This window comes from Sinocyclocheilus anshuiensis, unplaced genomic scaffold, assembly GCF_001515605.1.
Source record: "Sinocyclocheilus anshuiensis isolate Anshui unplaced genomic scaffold, SAMN03320099.WGS_v1.1 scaffold658, whole genome shotgun sequence".
Taxonomy (NCBI): Eukaryota; Metazoa; Chordata; class Actinopteri; order Cypriniformes; family Cyprinidae; genus Sinocyclocheilus; species Sinocyclocheilus anshuiensis.
This window is the reverse complement of record NW_015542402.1, coordinates 179,157-199,567: the sequence shown is the minus strand read 5'-3', so window position 1 is coordinate 199,567 and position 20,411 is coordinate 179,157. Positions and strand designations below refer to the sequence as shown.

General features: G+C 36.8%; 1 protein-coding gene across 1 annotated transcript in view; it reads left to right on the top strand.

Moving 5' to 3' along the window:
- Positions 1-7,692: 7,692 nt before the first annotated feature.
- LOC107692940 (AF4/FMR2 family member 4-like) overlaps positions 7,693-20,411 on the top strand; it is a 34,205-nt gene continuing 21,486 nt past the window's right edge. Inside the window, exons 1-4 of the mRNA XM_016492148.1 lie at positions 7,693-7,954; positions 12,425-12,548; positions 16,650-17,375; positions 18,966-19,007. Of these exons, the coding sequence (XP_016347634.1) occupies positions 7,938-7,954; positions 12,425-12,548; positions 16,650-17,375; positions 18,966-19,007 (909 nt within the window). The 5' untranslated portion in view covers positions 7,693-7,937. The remainder of the gene's footprint in view (positions 7,955-12,424; positions 12,549-16,649; positions 17,376-18,965; positions 19,008-20,411) is intronic.

Sequence of the window (20,411 nt, the reverse complement as noted above, 5' to 3'; positions counted from 1 at the left end):
ATTAAAGGGTTAGTTCACCCAAAAATGAAAATTCTGTCATTAATTACTCACCCTCGTGTCGTTTCAAATCCATAAGACCTTCGTTCATCTTCGGAACACAAATTAAGATATTTTTGATGGAATCTGAGAGCTGTCTGACCCTGCATAGACAGCAACACAACTGAAATGTTCCCAAGACCAGAACCGTAGCAAGGAGATCTGTAAAATAATCCATGTGATATCAGGGGTTCAACCGTAATTTTGCGAAGCTACAAGAATACTTTTTGTGCGCAAAAGTAAAAAAAAAACGACTTTATTCAACAATTCGTCTCCTCCGCATCACCCTGGTGCCGTTTTGGAGAATATCCGCTGGAAGTAAACCGCGTATGCTGTTCTGTGTCAGCTGCGCCACACGGATACACTGTTTTCGTTCAGATCAAATCACAACAACATAGGAAACCGATCCGGCGTGACACAAAAAATATTCTCGTAGCTTCGTAAAATTACGGTTGAACCCCTGATGTCACATGTTTGAGAACCCCTTGTTGCTCTTCTGGAAAGCACTTTGGTCAGCCTGGTGGCTGTTGTATATGTGCTCTACAAATAAAATGAACTTGAACTTGAACATGGATTATTTTACAGATCTCCTTGCTACGGTTCTGGTCTTGGGAACATTTCAGTTGTGTTGCTGTCTATGCAGGGTCAGACAGCTCTCAGATTCCATCAAAAATATCTTAATTTGTGTTCCGAAGATGAACGAAGGTCTTACTGGTTTGAAACGACATGAGGGTGAGTAATTAATGACAGAATTTTCATTTTTGGGTGAACTATCCCTTTAAGTATACAGTCTTGAACCTTGTACTTTTTTGTCTGATTTTTCAAATACTACTTTTATTTATTTATTTATTTGTAATGGTGTGATTCTCCTGGTTCATGGCTTTTAACTCTTTAACAAAGATTTTTTTTAAATCCATATGGGAAAAATAAATGGGGGGGGGGAAATACTTCCGGAAACAGTGCTGCTAAAAACAGGCACCGTTACACTGGATTAAAATCCTCCATGACTTTTAGCATATTTTTTATTGATTCATTATTTTACCAGACTGTCAAATGTTAGCACATTTTTACACAAACTTAGATTAAAAAATGAAAAATATCTGCTGGATTCCACTTTCAGAAATTGTTGCACACTTTTAGTTTAAAGTCTATACTGTGCAGTATGCCATCCAAACATTAGCTGGCGTGTAATTCGCAGTGTAATTTCCCAGCTAACTCATGCAGACCTGCAGGCTCCCGGCACAGATGTGTATCTGGATCTGGGACAAACCTTGTGCTGCTTATGTAACCAAAATAAACACGCACACATTGACACTGTCTCTGACTCCTGCCCGTACGCTATCATCAGAAGACGTGCGCACAGAAGAGACCACGATGTTCATTGATAAGCCAGTGACAAAAGGTGTATTGTTGAGCTCAACACAGCCCGTGTATGAAAGCCGTTATGGGTCTTGACTCTCTGCAGGGCTTCCTGCTTCAGTTGTGACACTTTGCAATGTTTTGTCATTGTCCATTTGTACAAGCGTCTACAGCATGTAGGCCGTGCTACAACATCTTTCATTTTTGAGAACAACTTTTTTTTAAACTTTTGGTGTTGTTGTTTGCAGCTTAAGCAGGGCTGGATGAGCTCAGAAGAGCTGCAAGCATTCATTTACTGCAGTAAAGTCCCAGTCTGTAAAAGGAGTAAAAGCCTGTTTTCCAAGACTGAATCGACTATTCTTGTTGCTGTGCCCGAGGTTCCTGTGCATATAATATGGAAAGTTTTCCAGGTGACTGAGTTACGGTTATAGGGGTCATGCGTTCAGAAATCAACATTTCTTTGATCTTTAACACAAGAGGTCAAAATACTTTATAAACCTATAGCAAAGTTATTTTTTGTTCTTTACGCATAGAAACATTGATTCTGTAATCCTATTATATGGTCAATAAAGATGTTGATAAAAACATGAATGATTGAACACTTTAACAGTACACAAGTCTGTGCACACTGGGAATCGTATTTTCCCAAATAAAGGCCAGGTGACGCTAATTTCACGTACAGTACGCAGTGAATATTACATGAATATGACACAGCGGCAAACTGGATATATCGCACATGCATCTAACTGATGGATTTGACAAAGTTTGCAATATGTGTGACATTGAATGTTTATTGGATATTCAAAGACTTATCAAAATGCGTATTTGTTGAATGCCGATAGTATTTTGCAAAAAGTACTTGCCTTTAAATTATTGGACAGAACTGTTAAATAAAGACTGTAAACTAATGAAGACAGAGCAAAAGAAACTCCTATACGTCTATGCCGTAGAGCTGTCAAAATGGCTGAAAAACTAAATTCGAATTTTGTACTTAACTTAATTTTACATGGCTTTCTAAACATGTGGCTCTCGTGCGAGACGCGAGTGCAACGGTGATAGATGTCCCTCTAGAAAATGTGATAAATATGCGTTCTGTGTGAACGGCTTGTTTTCGGTTTTGACGTAAACAACATAATCTCCACATTGATGTTCTTTTTTCCCGCAATATTTTGAATGAACAACGTAGCAGCGCCGCATCTAGTGGGTTCAACTGGATAGGCTAACAAAAACATTAAAATGCAATGACACTTACATCGTCGTCGCATCTCGTGCGCCACTGATAAAGCAGCCTGACGCACACCTAAAATTCGAATGCTACGTTTTTGCATTCGAATGTGGATTTTTATTTTAAATTCGACGAATATTCGAAATTCGAATTTTTTTTTGACAGCCCTACTGTGCCGAGACGTTAGTGTTCTCAGTGCTGTCAAAATAAAAGTCCTGTTCCCAACACTTACCGGCCAAACAGAATAACTTAACAATAATAAAAAAAAAAGCCAAAAATCATCATGGACCAATTGTAGTTGATAGGTGTTTAAACTATTTTACCTGCCCTCAGGTTTGACATCATTTTGTTTACTTCTGCTTATGTTTACGATACACACTACTGTGCAAAAATGTTATTGAAGTTAACAAATTATGCAACTTTTGAAGGATCTAAGGGTTTAGCGACAGTCTTCGGTCTCAGTTCTACGATTTTATAAATGCTCCGGCAATAGTAATATAATAATTTGTGTCAGGAGTGCAAAGGAAAACATGCAAAAGCGAAACAGAACTGCATACCTTTAATATGTAATGGCAATTGCAAGCTGAATCCAGTGCATCATACTTGGCTAAATTGTTTATGAAAAGCCAGTGAAAAATATTCAGCAGCACTTTCTTTGTACACAAATGTGTTAAATCCAAGAAATATTAATATGTTCTTCATTATTTACATCAGATTTTGCCCTGAAAGATTTACCCTTCATCATCGCTTACCAAGAAATTATACAATTAGAACATATTTTAACCATAAGTGATCTTACTTTATATACTTACAAACAAAATGAGCCTCTATATATATATATATATATATATATATATAAATAAAAAAAACTCATTTTTTTGTTATAACTGATTATTATACTATATACTATTTTATTTATATTTTTAATCCTGATATTACTCTGCATTTCTTGCGGTAATTAACTCATTGTTTTACAGATGCAGTACACGTGGGCTACGTATGTAAACCTTACCGCAAAGGTTAGTGAAGGGTCAGTTCCACACCAGCAGTCAGTAATATTAATATATCTAGTAAAGGTTTATGAGCCGTCACTACACAAATGCTTGAAAGGGTGATGATTTTGTGACTGCTCAGGTGGATTCAGTAAATTTATTCTGTGAAGGATTTGTCAAGCTGATTCAAACCTTTAATGTAAATGAATCATCGTTCTTTAGTTCAACTAAACTGGCGTTGTGTTGGTTTTTGCGAGTGGCACATGAGGACAGAACAACACAATTGAAGGCTTTCCACTGTTATTGTTTTCTCTCTCATCAAATTCAAACTGGAAAATTGGATTTGTATTTATCATTATATATCATTTTAACCAACATATTGCCCAGATTTTTCATGTTATGGTTTACTATCAAAATTGGATTGTTTGCTCTGGAAAATTAGTCGTTCACAAAATCACCGCCCTTTTTGCCCCAGGTTTTCCCAATTTTTCCCCATCTTAAACATACTTCAGAAACACGGACTGTAAAGCAGTCAGCACATGCACCAGGCTCTGGGTTGGTAGCTTGTGTGCGTGACTCTGGCACACGCCCTGAGTACACAATCCTGAGCGATATCGTCACATATAAAGTCAAGATATCCCTGGCAGTCTGTTCACCTAACACCAATATGGAAGGGCCAGTACCTTCAGAAAAATGGTGTTAATTTTTTACAGTTGAGTGCAAAGGGCTTTTTAAAAAAAGTTAATATTGCACAGATGCATGTGTGTGTGTGTGTGTGTGTGTGTGTGTGTGTGTGTGTGTGTGTGTGTGTGGTTTACTGTCAGGTTATTGCAGTACAAATAGCATTGTCTTAAAATCAGCCTTAAAAATGTATTATCTATAGAAGTACATTAATGTCCAATTTGACATAAGTGCTATATTTTCTCTCTATGCTTTATAAACTTTATAAATTAAGACAAGCACAGACTTCTTTCAAGCATGGTGATAATTTTCATAAAATTGGGGCAGAATATTTCCCAGTGGTAAGGGAATATTGCTTTACAACAACTAAAATGTTCTCAACTTCTAGAATATTTTTGCATTTTAACAAAGGAAACAAACAAAAAAAACAGACAATTTGGTTATATCCTTAACTTTATTTGCATGTTACATAACCATGCATGTCCTAATTTAAAAGCTTAAGGATCTGGTTTACCTCACTGGAGAAGATGTTGGAAGCCTGACGCGTGTTGATTTACCTTATTAAAGCATTTAGGGATCTTGTTTTGCTCAGATTGACAAGCAAAAATGGTCCATTTACCTCTTTCAGTATTGTAGCAATGCGTGATGTCTTTTTCCAACCCAGCAGCGTTCTGTTGGTCAGCTTGGATTAGTAATGAGCAGTTCACCAGTTGCATAGGAAAGTCTTTCACCCTCATGTGAAATTACCGATCACATGGATTCCTATTGAAATGACTGGATTCAGCTTATGAAAATGTACCGAACAGCCATAAATGTGCACTTTAAGTTGTAAGTGATGAATAAGATATAAGAAATATATCCACCTTATTCTTCAACGCAGAAGTAAGCCTATGGGCGAGACTTCCGGTTCATTAGCCGCTGTAGGGAAATAACGAGAAGAATAGCAACGTGCAGAAAACGGTAAAACTGTTTGCACTACAAACCAGTGTGTTCATAATTAAGATAATACATTAAAATAATATGGTAAGACACACCAATTTGCAATATCAAGCAGCAAAACGAGCCGTTTTGTACAGCTAAAAATAGCTGGAAGCGAATGACACTGGAAACCAGACACATAAAATTTCACGCTCTTATGGGAAAAATAAGGTGGATACAATATTCACTATGGTGCTGCCAGCAATATAAAAAAATGTTTTTTTAAGTTGATATACTTTTTTAAAATTATTATTCTCCATCCTAAGGGGCCGTTCACACAGAACACGTTTTTCCATTCCATTGCACAAATTTTCCATCGTTTTTTGCATTACGTGTGAGACTATTGCGTTCACGTCTTTTTGCAGCGTCTCACACATGAGTGCCACGTTTTTAAGATGCCGTGTCAAGTTAAAGAATTTAAACTTTTAAAGGCAGCGCCGCTCATTAATGCCAGTTCCAAAACAGTGGACCAATCAGAAGAGCCCGGAGGCGGGGCAAGCGTTGTGAGCTTTCGACCAACTTGGTTTAGTGTATCTCTTTTTGTTCACATAATTTTCCCCCTAGCATCATATTTTTCCCCCTAGCATTATACCAAGTCACTATGTAAAATTAAATGGTTTCAGTTGAACTTTTACAAACCTTTGTTCCTATCAAATCACTGTGTGATGACATGATGTCAGTGCCATTTTCAAAATAAAATGTTTGGCATTAAAATAAGTTTGTAGATACCAGTAGCCTATGTTCATGTTTTTTACTTTACTTGCATTAAACATTTTAATCTATTTAATGACAATGATCCATCTCGGAGCAAACACATATAGATATATTAGCTATATTACCCAGCCCCAAATGTTGAATGTTTTAGAACTTACTTGTTATAGTGACTTTGGTCACATTTTAGTTTTGTGACCAGTTCTCACTAATAATTAACTGTTAACTACACATTTTGCCTCAATAAACTCCTAATTTGCTGCTTATTAATAGTTAGTAAGGTAGTTGTTAGTTTAGGATTAAGGGATCTAAAATATGATCATGCAGAATAAGACATTAATATGTGCTTTAAGTACTAATAAACAGCCAATATGCCAGCAATATGCATGCTAATAATTAGCTAGTTAATAGTGAGAATTGGTCCCTAAACTGAAGTTTTACCGTGACTTCAGATACACTAGAAGATGTAGGATTTTGATGAGATGAAATAGATCAAAATGCAAGCTATTACCAGGGGCCGGTTGCATAAACTGCTTTGACTAAAAAGTTAGTCTGGTAAGACTGGTCATGACTGGTGTAATATGTAAAGTAAGACTGATTAAGACTTGGCTAACTGCTAGTTGGTCAAACTAAAGACACAGTCTTAACATAGTGGCTATGTTTATGCAGCTGGACCCAGACCGGTGAGACACAATTGTTTTTGGTGATTCCCATATTGCATCTAATTGCCTCATCACCACCTGGGTTTACTAAAAACTGCATCTGGCCCTTTAAGGAAACTGATGCTGATGGTGTTGGCTCAGACCCAAGTGGGGGAGGGCAGTGTGTTTACTGAGAGACAGCAGCTGATTGGCTGCTGTGACTCTTAATGTCACAGAGGGGAGTGGCTGAGTGGCATAAAATAACATGTCCTTATATGGGCGCTGGTGGACTGCACCATTCTCCACAGCACTCGGAGGGGTGTTTGCTCTCAGCAAAAAGATTTATGTAGGCAACTTGTTACTTCATGTGGACGTAATATTGATAAAATATAGAAGGATGAGTTTGTTATTAGTGTACACTATATGAAACTTTCAAGCATTTTATTTTTTATTTTTTATTTTTTGGAGGTGTGTTATCTTTTTTTTTTTTTTTTTTTCATTTTGATGGTCCAGTGGTTACTAAGATTTGTAGATTTGGTATAGATCCTCATGCCTTAGTTAGTCCTGACCTGTACGTTGTACCGGTGTCTCCTCTGTTCAGCGCAGTGGTTTGTTCCACAGACAGACTGTAACCTCCCCTCCCTGAGTCAGGTTTATCTCAACTCCCAGGAAATACAGCAGCGAAGACAAGGATGGGTTAAATGCAGAGCACTAATTCCGAGTATGGGTCACCATACTTGGCCACATGTCACGTCACACGTCACTTTTATTCTAGGGGAAAAGGCTATATATGATTACATCATTAAGTTTATTAAAGAAACGAAGTTAAGTAAAATAAAAAAAAATAAAAAAATGTATTTTGTAAAAATGTAAATCTCTCTTTTTTTTTTTTTCTTTTGTTATTTGTTATTTATTTTATTATGAATAATATGATTAATGCCTTTTTTTGGGGGTGTTTTTTTTTTTTTTTTTTTTTTTTTCATTTTGATGGTCCAGTGGTTACTAAGATTTGTAGATTTGGTATAGATCCTCATGCCTTAGTTAGTCCTGACCTGTACGTTGTACCGGTGTCTCCTCTGTTCAGCGCAGTGGTTTGTTCCACAGACAGACTGTAACCTCCCCTCCCTGAGTCAGGTTTATCTCAACTCCCAGGAAATACAGCAGCGAAGACTGAAGTGTGAAAGCTGCCGATCAAGAAACTGTGCCTCCGGAGTGGACGCTACTAAACGATAGGGAGCCATAGCTGAGAAGAACCATCAAGTTGTCTGGAGTTTTCTCTCTCAATCCTCTTCCAATGGTTCATTGGTTGAGGCCATGGCCTCTCAGTCAGGGTAAGCACCAGCCATGTTCTCAGTGAGTAACTCCTGTAGTAGTCACGGCAAAGTTTTAGGCCTCCTCGTAACAGTTTACATAGCTTTCGTCTCTTAATTAGTTTTATTTCACAGACTTTAATTCCAAACTGAATCTTGTCTTTTAAATTGGTCTTGAAATGAGCAGTGCACTGTAGCAGCTTTGCCAAAGAATATTCTAGACAGGCCGGACAGATCATAATCTGGATTATATTACGGTCTGAAGCACCTTTGAATATGTAGATATCAAAATGATTTGGGTGAGCATGCACAAAAAAATGCTTTTCAGGGTAGAGCATGTGTAGAAATCATTGTGAAAAATGTAAGACGTCTATACCTACACACTCATTTAATGCTCTGACCAGATCAAAACGTAAAAGTAATTCTTGCCCACTCTCTAGAAATCGAATCATTCCAGTCAAATGAGAAACTTCCCAGCAATACTTGCTGACTGTCGTATGATCACCAACCTACTGGAATAAACACCCTGGCCTCAGTTTGACATTTGCATCATAGGATTTAAAGCCCTGCAGACGGAAAGAGAGCCGCACTAACAGTATCTAACACTCTCAAATGTGGATTTAACCAGGTTTTGCCATTTCTTACAAGGTTAGGCCACCCAAAAATTGAAAGTTCATTTTTAGTATAGTATCAACCCTCAATGCACACCTTGGCAATCGAATTGCTATTGGCTAGTAAATTTTTTTTTTGTTTATTTAAAATAGAAATCTTTTATTTATTTAAAATAGAACTCTTTTGTTACAATATACACTAAAGTTTGGGGTTATTAATATTTTTCTTTCTTTTGCTGTTCTTTTTCCAAAAAAAAAATTTTTCATCAAAAAGTATCACAGGTTCCAAAAAAATATGAAGCAGCACAACTGTTTCCAACATTGATAATAAATCAGCATATTAGAATGATTTCTGAAGGATCATGTGACACTGAAGACTGGAGTAATGATGCTGAAAATTCAGATTTCACCGGAATAAATTGTTTTTAAAGTATATTAAATTAAAACCATCATTTATAATAATTTCACAATGTTACGGTTTTCTGTATTTTTGATCAAATAAATGCAGCCTTGATGAACAAACATTAGACTTCTTTAAAAAACAATTCTATTTTATATTTTTACATTAACAATGTAATCCATATTCTATTTATTAAAGCCAAAACTCATCAAATTAGTGTTTTTAAGAGTTTTACCGTCAGAATAATAACTCAAGGCCATAACAATTTAAACAATAGATTTTATTTATGAACTTATGTTCAGCTATTCTTTTTAATAGCTAACTTTAACTATTTTTGAATTTTTCGGATCATCAGTCATCAAAGCTCGGTAAATATTGGTCACAGACACAGAGATTTACTTTAAATTTCACCAAGCTGATTTCAAGTCTTATTTTGATGTAACACAGTGATTATATACCTAAGTGTGTAAGTTGTTTATTTCTTAATTAGTCTTCCAATGAACACCATTATATTGTTAATTCAGACTGATTTGTGAATGCAGAATGTGCTTGAACACAAGAGGCGGGATTTATCTCATTAACCAATCATAGCTAATCATAATCAGTTATATCCAATCGTATCGTTGCCTCCTTTAACGTGATTTTCCCTCATTCATTCTCAATTACCCCCCACCAAACTCACCGCACGCTTTAGTGGGTCTGTTAAAACTCAGTGGGCTCAGGGGAGGCGAGAGAGACGTGCTGGTGTCGCTGTAGGACAGTATTACTTTAGAAAAATTAGTGATTTATACACTTTTTAATGATATATTTTGTAATATTTGAATTTTTATTTTTGTAGTACAAATGTTTTTCTCATCCAATTTTTTGAGGAGGCACTGCCCCTATATACACACACACACACACACACACACACACACACAAATTGGCTTATCTTCATAAAATGGCACAGCTTTTTACTATGATACATTCATATGTGATATGATCTGCAAGAAGAACTACACTTTTACCAAGAAAAATCAAGCAAGCATTTTCTGATAGAACTTCAGTAATTAGAACCAAAACGTGTTAAATGTTTGAAATGTTGTGAAAATGTTTTTTTTTTTTAAATATTTGTCATATTAACTGAACTTAGGTCTGGTGGTGGTGCTTGAGACATTGTTGGTCATTCAATGTTTTAGTAAAACAAAATAACAATAATTTGGATATGTTAATACTATGTTTCTACTGCTAACAACTACATAAAACATGCTAAGGTCTGACTTTAGCCAAAGTGATTGGCGTTTTGTGGATTAGCTCCGCCCACTACTGAAGGAACCTTCTTCTGCTTGTCCTTCACTCTAACGGAAACACTGACAAGTGAAATCTAACAATGTATTAGCCAGTGGCTAATGATAGACATTATGTAGTCTCATATCGTGGAAATGTAGTTGCATATGTGAGTGATTTACATGCATTGTAGAGGATTGAGTTTAATGTGTCATGTGACCATGCTTCAGGCCAGATTTGGAGTGTTGCAGAACACAATTTGATTCTTGCATGTCGTATGAGAGATCGTAATGTGGAAAGTTCGTATTTGCAAAACTATGAACGTCAAGCCCAAAGTATGCTTCTCTTGTCTGAGTTTTATTTTTTCCCAAATTCCATATCTTCTGTTTTTATTTGTCTGGATTTTATTTTAAGGTTGAATAAAAAAAACTGCATGTCTGATTAATTGAAATCCTGAAACTTGCGTCGTTACACTTACACGGGTTAAGCTAGAAAGCCATACAGGTTGAAACAATAAGGAGGCGAGTACATTATGACAGAGTGGGGCCCTGAGCTGTTGGTTGTTTTAATAAGCAGTGTGGAGAGAAGGTTTAGGTGTATGCACCGGTTCATCAACGAGGATAATTCATGCTTTGTCAGAGATGGTTTGACTAATTGGATTTTGTTGCAGTGCAGTGTGTGTGTCATTGGTCATTTGAGTGGTTTTGTCGTGCAAATGCGCTCCTATTAGCACATTCATTTCGCTTTCTCAACACGGCTATCAACTTCACAAAATAAACCTCTCTGTTACCTTGACAGGATCTAATGCATCAATAGTGACTCGTCTTAAAACTGCATCTGAAAACACTCCCTCCCCCCGACGTGACAGTGCTGATCTAATCAGTCATGCTTTCCTTCTGAAAGCAAACGAGGAGATTTATTTAACTGCCCAGTAATAACACTTTTTTTTTAACTCTTAAACAGTTTGATTAAAGTGTCCTTTAATTTACCCATGACTCTTCTTTCTTCCTTCCTTTTTCTTTCTTGTTTTTGGCTCTCTTTTTGCTCTTTTCCTATTTTTCTTGTCACACTCGTTCTTTCTCTTACCTGATTTTGTCCTCCTTTCAATTTTGTTGTGAAACCATAGGCAAAATGAATCTGTAGTTATGGCTTCATGGAGATACAGTGAATATAATTATTAATTCATTGCCAGTTTGCTATGCCTTTACTTAAGAAATGAGTGGAAACCTGCATATTATCTTATCCGTGTAGTCCTAAGCTACAAAGTTCAGGATAAGCCTCTGTACAACATTTGCATATGAAGACTTCAGATGTAAAAAACCTCTAAATCTGTCTGAGATGTTTCTTTTAAATTAGCATTTTTATCAGGCTCCTATGAAAATAACATTGGGCATTTTTGAAAACAAGGCATTCAATAAATGACTCATAACCTTTTCAAGTGAAATTACTGAAGCTAACACGGGAGCCTCATTGCTTTGCATCTGACGTCTTCATTCATTTCAACAAGAGTTGTTTTCAACCTGTTGTGGTTTTGAATGACGCTCTGAACTGATTATTTTTTTTGTCTTATTTTAAAGTAAAAATCTGCCTTTTCGAATGACTTGTGGACTAGATGTTTGCTAATTACTAAACTACATGCCTCAAAGACTGACGAAGTTTCACTTCGCACCATTGATTCTCAACCCTTGTTTAACCAAACACACCCCACATATCTCACGTAACCTGTAATGTTAGCAGTCTTTCATGTCTTAACTTTTGAAACAACCTTTTTTAAAGGTTTCTGTGTGCTATAGAATATCGTTTCATCCATTGTGCTAAATATTGGCTGAATGTGTAACTACTTTAGTGAGTCCTGTTATTAGTAATGACGCACAGGGCAGATAATGAATATAATGTTGGGTTAGCCGAAGCACGCAGTGTAAGACAAAGATGGACAGAATTAAAGTCAGTATTACCAATAACTGTGTCTAATTGAATTGTAACATTTGAGTTCTGCTACATGACTGTTGTCTGTTATTCTGAGAAATGGCCCGGGTCTTGTTTTCTGAAGGGAAAGCACATCTGCTTGTCTCCAGTAATCCTGTCCATTTGTTTCCATTTGTTGTTCAAATATGTAACTTTATCTTGGTAGATGAAGGTGTAGATCAAGGTGTCAGGAAGCTATTTTTCTCTAATTCTTCATTGCTTAGTGACTCTTAGTGTCTCTGTTGTTAGCAACATGAACCGTGAAGACCGGAATATGCTCCGTATGAAAGAAAGGGAAAGGAGAAATCAAGAAATCCAGCAGGGAGGAGAGGCCTTTCCAGCTAACTCTCCCCTCTTTCCTGAACCTTATAAAGTAAGTTCATTTTGTTTCTTCTTTTTTTCCCCCCCAGTTTATTATCTTTTATTTATTTATTATTTTGCCCTGTAGACCCCATCTAATCTTGGGTTGTTCCTTTTTGGCTTCTATGCACAATTAATCTGGCTCTTTAGCAAAAAAGCAAAAAACAAACACTTGATCAATGCACTGTGGTGAAACAGCAACTTTGGTCATTACATAATTACTGGAAAAATGTATGCGTCATGGAAACTTGAGAGATTTGGGTGTTTTAATGGTTACAAAAAAACCCTGTGAAATTTACAGTAAGAACTGCAGCTGTGCTTGCCAGAACTTTGCTGTAAAAATGCCGTAGCAAAATGAAGTATTACAGATTAAACTTAAATTTACTGTAAAAAAACATTTCATTAAATTAAATAATGTTGATATACCAAATGACTAAAACATGTTTTTTAGCTTTTATAATATAATGACAACCACCTTATGTATACAAATAATGTATATATAGAAAGTGGATGGTGTCATGCACACAAATGATACAAAACACCATCATGGTAACTCTAAAATAATGCAATAAACATTAATTAAACAACGTAAGATGTAACATAAAACCCTAACCCTAAAAAACTTTCACACTGGGAATTTACGTCTCTAAATTTCACTGTAAATTATAAAATGACTTGTTCTATTTTACATCCAAAATTTCAACGTGTAGAGGAAGGCCAGTGTAATAAGATACCGCCGTTATATAAAATGCAGAATGGCAACTAAGATGCTTCAAAGTAATTGCTAAATTGAAACATGCATCCAAATTTAAACATTATCCAGTGACAGCTGGCGGTAGGTTTTGGAGGAAAACCGTTAGAAACCGTTTCCAATCAATGCTGAAAATCTCGAAACGGGTTTCATTTGCTATTTGAACCCTAACGGTTATTACAGGGCATTTTATAGGTAAGTACTTGCATTGTTAGATGCATCAGCAGTATGGTTGCTTATTATAAATCTGTCTGGCTAATATAAAATATCTGCTAGTTAGTGGCGGGTTAACTTCTTGTCGTAAATGTGTGGTAAGTGCTCAGCAAATGTCTAGTTATACAGGGATAAGCATTGTGTGGTTTAGTTTGCAGGTGTGAGGAAGGAAAGAACAGTCCCAATAAGAACTGGTCATTGAGAAACGTATTTTACAGTGCCGTAGTCAAAGGAATTACATCATTTTACATCAGATGATCTCAAGTGATGAGAGAGAGGAAAATAGTGTTCCATGAAATAATATCAAGATAATACTTTTATTTTGTTGTCCTTGTTGGTTGCACTCAACAACATACAAGAACCTGTCAGAACTTTGAGGAAGCTTTGTTAATTTTGAATTTAATGTTTGAATTGTTACATTTATCACAATTTCCACCCCTATAGTTCAACTTTGTTGTTGTTGAAAAGTGGAAATTTAGCTATTTTTGTTTTGGATATGTTTACCCAACTTCAATATTTTAAAAACCTCATGAAATTACCTGACAAGCACAGTGTCTTTGCTGTGTTGACACATTTCCTTTCTAAACAGGAAGTCTGGGCGGGACATACAGAAGGACTTTTATTGTTTTAGTTTTTTGAAACCATGTTCTGCTACTCTTTCTGTAAAGTTTATTGGATGAAGTTTGGAGTGGAAATGTGTCATTAATAATTTGAGTCTATTTTTAGTATAGAGGTGATCCAACATCAGTTGCTGCAAAAACCAATTTAATTTAATCGCATTCCTCCTGACCTATTTCTTTTTTTTTTTTAAATTTTAGATAGTATTTCAGGATGTGAAATACTATCAATGGACTAAAACTCTACATTCATGGGGGTTTTTCCAAACTGGGCTGATATAAAGCTGCAATGGGTGGAAAAAGGACACATATATAATGGTCACATATGTTACAGTAAAGAAGATTACAGTCTCTCTCAGTCTAATCTTTGCCGCTAACCAGCTTTGCACAGCGGTAAGTGCTTTACTTTGGTGGTGAACCTGTCATAGGATGCAAGAAATGCAACCTGACAGGTAGAGAGTCCCGTTATTACCTTCATACTCCCAATGGGATAAGATGAAGTGGTGTGTACTAACAGTGGAAAACCCCTGCTTTGACATGTCCTCCGGTCGGGCTGGGACGCGATGTGCTACTTGTTTATTCTGGATGAACTCATTGAGGGCAGTAGTGCAAAAAATACTTCACATAACGGTCTGCTCCTGTACACTTGACTCAAACATTCTGGACAGATCAGGTTATAAAAAAGGACAGGGAATATTGAATCCTTGTGTCTTATTTGTCATATGATTCAGTATCGTCTCTAAATCATGTTTAATTGTTGCAAGGATCAGACAACAAATGGGGAATGTCCACAGTGGCCATGTTCCTGTCTCTTACATTAGAAGATTTATGCAAGCACAGTGTAACGTGCAGATGAAAATTACTTTGCCAGCAGCTGATGAGTTGTTTACAGATGTCTTTTTGACTAATTTGTCTTACTTTCTGTTCAAGTTTCAAATCATATACGTTTTAGTGGATATTTACACAAATATCCACTAGTAAAGGACTGTTTTTACACAAAGAAAATAGTTAAAGCTAGATACAGACCTTTTGATTCTACAAATTTACCATTGTAATTTAAATAGTTTCCATAGTTTTAACAGTGGTATTTGTAATAAGAACATGGTAAGCACAGACTAAACCATGTATGATTTTTCACTACCGTGGTTAGATGTAACTTTAACTGAGTTTTATAATAAAAACAGTAGCCTAAAACATTTAGAAACTTTAAATACAAAATATACAATTCAGAAACTGCCATAGTTTAATAATATTCAATGATGCACCAAAATTTTGGCGGCCGAATGAGCAATTTTTGGTTTGAAATGTTGTCTCAATCAGTGATTCAACGGTATAAAGACGTCATTGAAACCGCTCATAAACGATAATGTCATGTAAAGTCACATTTACGGCGGGACAGGCATTCAAAATCCATAAACTCAATAGTCGGCTAGAAAAAATAACTCCATAAAGCAGCATTTTGCTAAATATATGCACTATTGCATATTGATTAGAGTTTTACCTAAACTGTTACCTTCATTATTTAATGAGTAAATCTGTGAAAATTGAAAATTGTAGAAACACTGTTATTAAATACTGCCTTATGTGCAATTTAAATGTTTGTACAACTTGGCCTTTATTTGAGTGTTAATGATTAAATAATGTTGATAAATTAATTGATTATTAAATAATATTTCTTTTTGGTTTTTGGCCAAGTGCATCCTGAATTTCCAGTTTCAGCCCAGAATTTTTATTTGCGGTGCATCACTAAAATAACTATATAATGATATATGATAATGCAATTGCTAATAATGCTAATAATGATAATGCTTGCCACAATACCAAGGTTAATGGAGTTAGTATTACTACAGTAAATTAAAGAGGGCTGGCGAACTTTGTAGTGGCACCAGTTTGACTTTAAGCAGCAAAAAGGTTTGTAAAATGTGACCATTTAGGCTCTGATCAGACAGAACGCGTTTTTTTTGCAGTGAGAGGCGCCTTTTTAAAATTGTTTTCTATTGGCAGTGAGAATTTTGTGTGCTGTTTGTGCGCCTCGTGTTTTTGTAGGAGTGCTCGGAGCACCTAAAGTTGAAAAAAAAAATCAACTCTGAGCAGAAAAGCGCCCGAAGTCATTCACGTTTTTTTTTTCCATTGTCCAGTCGAATGAATGGAGAGGCGGGCCTTAAAGTTTCTGCTAATATGACGGTTTACTTAACGGCAAACCAAAGAGTTTAGAGTGCTTGCGCTATAATCCTTCATTAGACTGACAGGACAGCTGATTCGGTGGTTGCCTAGCAACATTAAAAAAATGCAGTGCACTGTTCTTTTCTAAATTAAAAAAAGTCAACCTCAAAAAGGCAGTGTGGGTGCGCCTCGCATTTTCAAACCTGAAAAACGTGTTCTGTCTGATCGGGGCCTTAGTCAGCCTGAAGCCCTGTGATAGACACGTTTTGAAGTTTGTAAAATGGCGCACACAAACTTGAATCCATGTGTTTGAGTTGTTGTTCTCGTACTCATCTCCAGTCTTTCTCACCTTGTCCTTTTCTCCCAACAGTCCTGCAAGGAAGATAAACTCTCAAGTCGCATCCAGAGCATGCTGGGAAATTACGACGAGATGAAGGAGACCATCGGTGAACCCCCAATGTCCAAGCTCATTCCCAAAGCCTCCAGCTCCTCCTCGGACGATAAATCCAGCCAGTACGGTGACCAGCGCGGAGGCACCCAGAGTCAGAACAGTAAATGGACTCCTGTCGGCGGCATCTCTTCCTCGTCCTGCTCGTCCTCCTCAACTTCTGCCCCCTCGCAGAAGCGCTCGTCCGTGCAGGGCAGCCACGGCAGCAGTCAACGTAGCGGCTCCAGCAGCGGCGGTCAACGGCACGAGCGAGACTACAGCAGCAGCAAGAAGTCGAGCAAGCACGGCTCCGAGCACAAATCCCACTCCAGCCCAGCCAAGGGCTCCATGAGCTCTGGCGGACACTCGCGCGGCCGCAACAAGTCGCCCAGGGACAGAGAAGCCAACTGGGACTCGCCCTCAAGAGTTCATTCCTTCTCCAGTGGACAGCACCCCAGCCAGAGCTTCCCGCCCTCGCTCATCAAACCCAGCTCCATGATCCAAAAACCCACCGCTTATGTGCGACCCATGGACGACCGGGAAACGGCCGAGCCCAAGACCTCCTCGGAGTCGTACGGCGGTCAATCACACAGCAGTGCGGTGGGAGAAATGAAGCCCAGTGGCAAGGCTTCCCTCACCAAGCTCAAGATCCCAACGCAGCCAGTCGCTGTAAGTCGTGCGTGCTTTCTTTTTTCCCCTAATATTGATAAAAGGATTCACATCATAATGAATCCAATTTCCCTTGATATACTGCGATAAAACAGAGCTCAAAGGTAAACGACAGTGGATTTCTCCTTTCATTTTTCGAAAGTTTGTACCTGCGAACTTGTTGCAAAATTTGTCATTCTGACATTGAAATAGGCTATTCATGTGATTCACACAAATTCCTGGAGTTTTTAATCTATATCTCAAAGGAACTGACTGTCTTCAGACAAGTCTTTGGTCGCACTTTAGTTTGGGGACCAATTTGTAGTATTAACTAACTATTAACTATGACTTTTGCCTCGATAAACTCCCAATTTGCTGCTTAATAATAGTTAGTAAGGTGGTTGTTAAGTTTAGGTATGGGGTTTAAGGATTAAGGGATCTAAAATATGCTCATGCAGAATAAGGCATTAATATGTGTTTTATAAGTACTAATAAACAGCTAAAATGCTAGTAATATGCATGCTAATAAGAAGCTAGTTAATAGTGAGAATTGGTCTCTAAACTAAAGTCTTACCAAGTGTTTTTGGTGACACTTTACTAAAAGCCTTTATGTATAATGTAATATGACGGTATTTATAATGAACATTGTAATGCGTTATATCTTTTCATAAATAATTATAACCATAAAATGCATCATAACATCTGTTTTTTGATGCATTATACTTTCTGAATGAATAGAATTATATATAAAGGCTTAAAGTAAAGTGTTACTGCATATTTTTCTTCTCACCTCCATATGATGCCGAGTAAAGTAGTGTTTATAAGTGCAGCGCTGCTTTGTGTAATGGGTAACCGCTATATTTCTGCTGTAACATAAGCGCCACCTACTGTCAGAGATTTGCATTCTCAGTCAGTCACTAAATGTCTAGAGGATTTTTGAACAAACTAATAGGTCTGGAAAAAAAAGACATATCATTGACCACATTGCAGTCTTGTGCACTCTTGTGCCTCTGATAACAATACACAGAAGTCGCACAAATGCATGTTTTTATGACATGTCTTAAGTCAATCTGAATGTGTCCATAAATAATTATAAGCATAGTTATAAGCATTTATTTGTGTACATGCTAGGTGTCGCTGCGAGTTAGTTGTATAACTGTGGCCTTTCAATTCCTGGCCATTCGGTTGGATCACACACTTACAGCATGGAAGAAAAAAAGCAATCAGCAGTTGTTTAGTCATAAAAGTAAGTTATACAAAGCAGAATACAAATGTTTGTCCTGATGACTCAAACATCAAACTAGACCATTTTCTTTGGGATTCGTTGCAATGTTTTGGCTAGCTAGCATAAAACTGCAAAACTTTACTGGCTTTATGCCACCATTTAGCATGCACCTTTAGGAAAACAATAATGACCTATTACTATACTAATATATTAATGTTATGACCTCTTTACAATAACATTAGCAAGTTGCATGTATTATTGCTCTACTCGAGGGTTTGACAACTTAACGGATTAAGTTATACTCGACCTGTGGTCAGAAGCAACCCTGTATATTTGATTGATGATTCTGTAAGCAAAGATCTGCATGCTTTCGTTCGTTCCTGCAGGGTCCAGTGGGAGATGCGAGCTGTGTTGATGAAATTTTAAAGGTAAGAACTATTTTATTACCTGTCAATAGTGAAAGAACAGTTCACTGAAAAATTGAAATTGTTATACTTTATACTCACACTTGCTAGCAAAACTTGCAAAACAATGCTTAGCAGCATGTTAAAATATGCTGAGAATATGCTAACAACGCCTAGCAACATGCTAGTAACAGTTTACAGTGTTAAATGTGTAATGTCTAGCAACATGCTAACAACACTTAGCTTAATATTAACAATGGCTAACAACGTTAAAATATGCTGACAACAGATTAGCAAAGCCAAGCAAACATGTTAGCAACACTTAAAAACATGTTAACAATGTTAAATGCTAAGAACATACTACATGTTAAAGATGCCTAGCAACGTGTTACAATATGCTGAGGACATGCTAGCAACACTTAGCTTAATGTTAGCATGTTAACAATGCCTAGAAACATGTTAGAATATGCTGACAACAGATGAACAAAGCTTAGTAAACATGTTAGCAGCACTTAATGTTAAAACATGTTAACAGTGCCTAGCAACATGTTAAATGCGAACATGTTAACATGCTTGAGTTGGGGTTGCTAAACCCTTAGCTAAATGTTAACAACATGCTAACAAATACCAGCAACATGCTACAGTATTTTAGCAATGCTTACCAACATGGTAAAACTTGCTGATGGCTTTGTTTAATGCAGTTTCTTATTGGTCTGATGAGGTCTAATAGGGTCTGAAATAGTTTTGAGTTCTTCTGATTTTATCTGTCTGAGGAAAACCTTTAAACTTCAAGGTTTTAAAACTCTCTTAACCCAGATAGCACAGGTACGTCTGTAAGATGTCTGTTAAAGCTCGCTTCATCTGGAAAGCATCTGCTGCGTACAAACATCTGATAGACGTCTCTAAGATGTCAGTTTTACATTCATTCTAAATCATAAACATCTTACAGACATCTTCTAAACGTCTGTTTGACATCTGAGGAAACGTCCTATAGACGTATATTGCAGATGAGCAAACACTCTAAAAACTACCTCTTGCAGATGTAAATGCAGACATCAAATAGACGTCTCCGTGATGTACGTGTGCTATCAGGGAAACTATCAGAGCAGGCTTTGTCAAGCTAGCCTCATAGTTTATGGTCTCTTTAGTTTCTCTCATTACTCTTCTCAAAGAAAGGCACTTTTCTGACATTTTCCTTCTAATCCTTAATAACATTGTTCAAAAGGGATTCGTAAAGAAAGGAACTGCAAGAAATGACAGAAAGCACTTAGAATTCATAAAAATGTGTTAATGTGGAAATGTTTTGGTTAACGCTGCCTCTCATGTAATATGTGACCCTGGAGCACAAAAGCAGTCTTAAGTCGCTGGGGTATATTTGTAGCAATAGCCAACAATACATTGTATGGGTCAAAATTATAGATTTTTCTT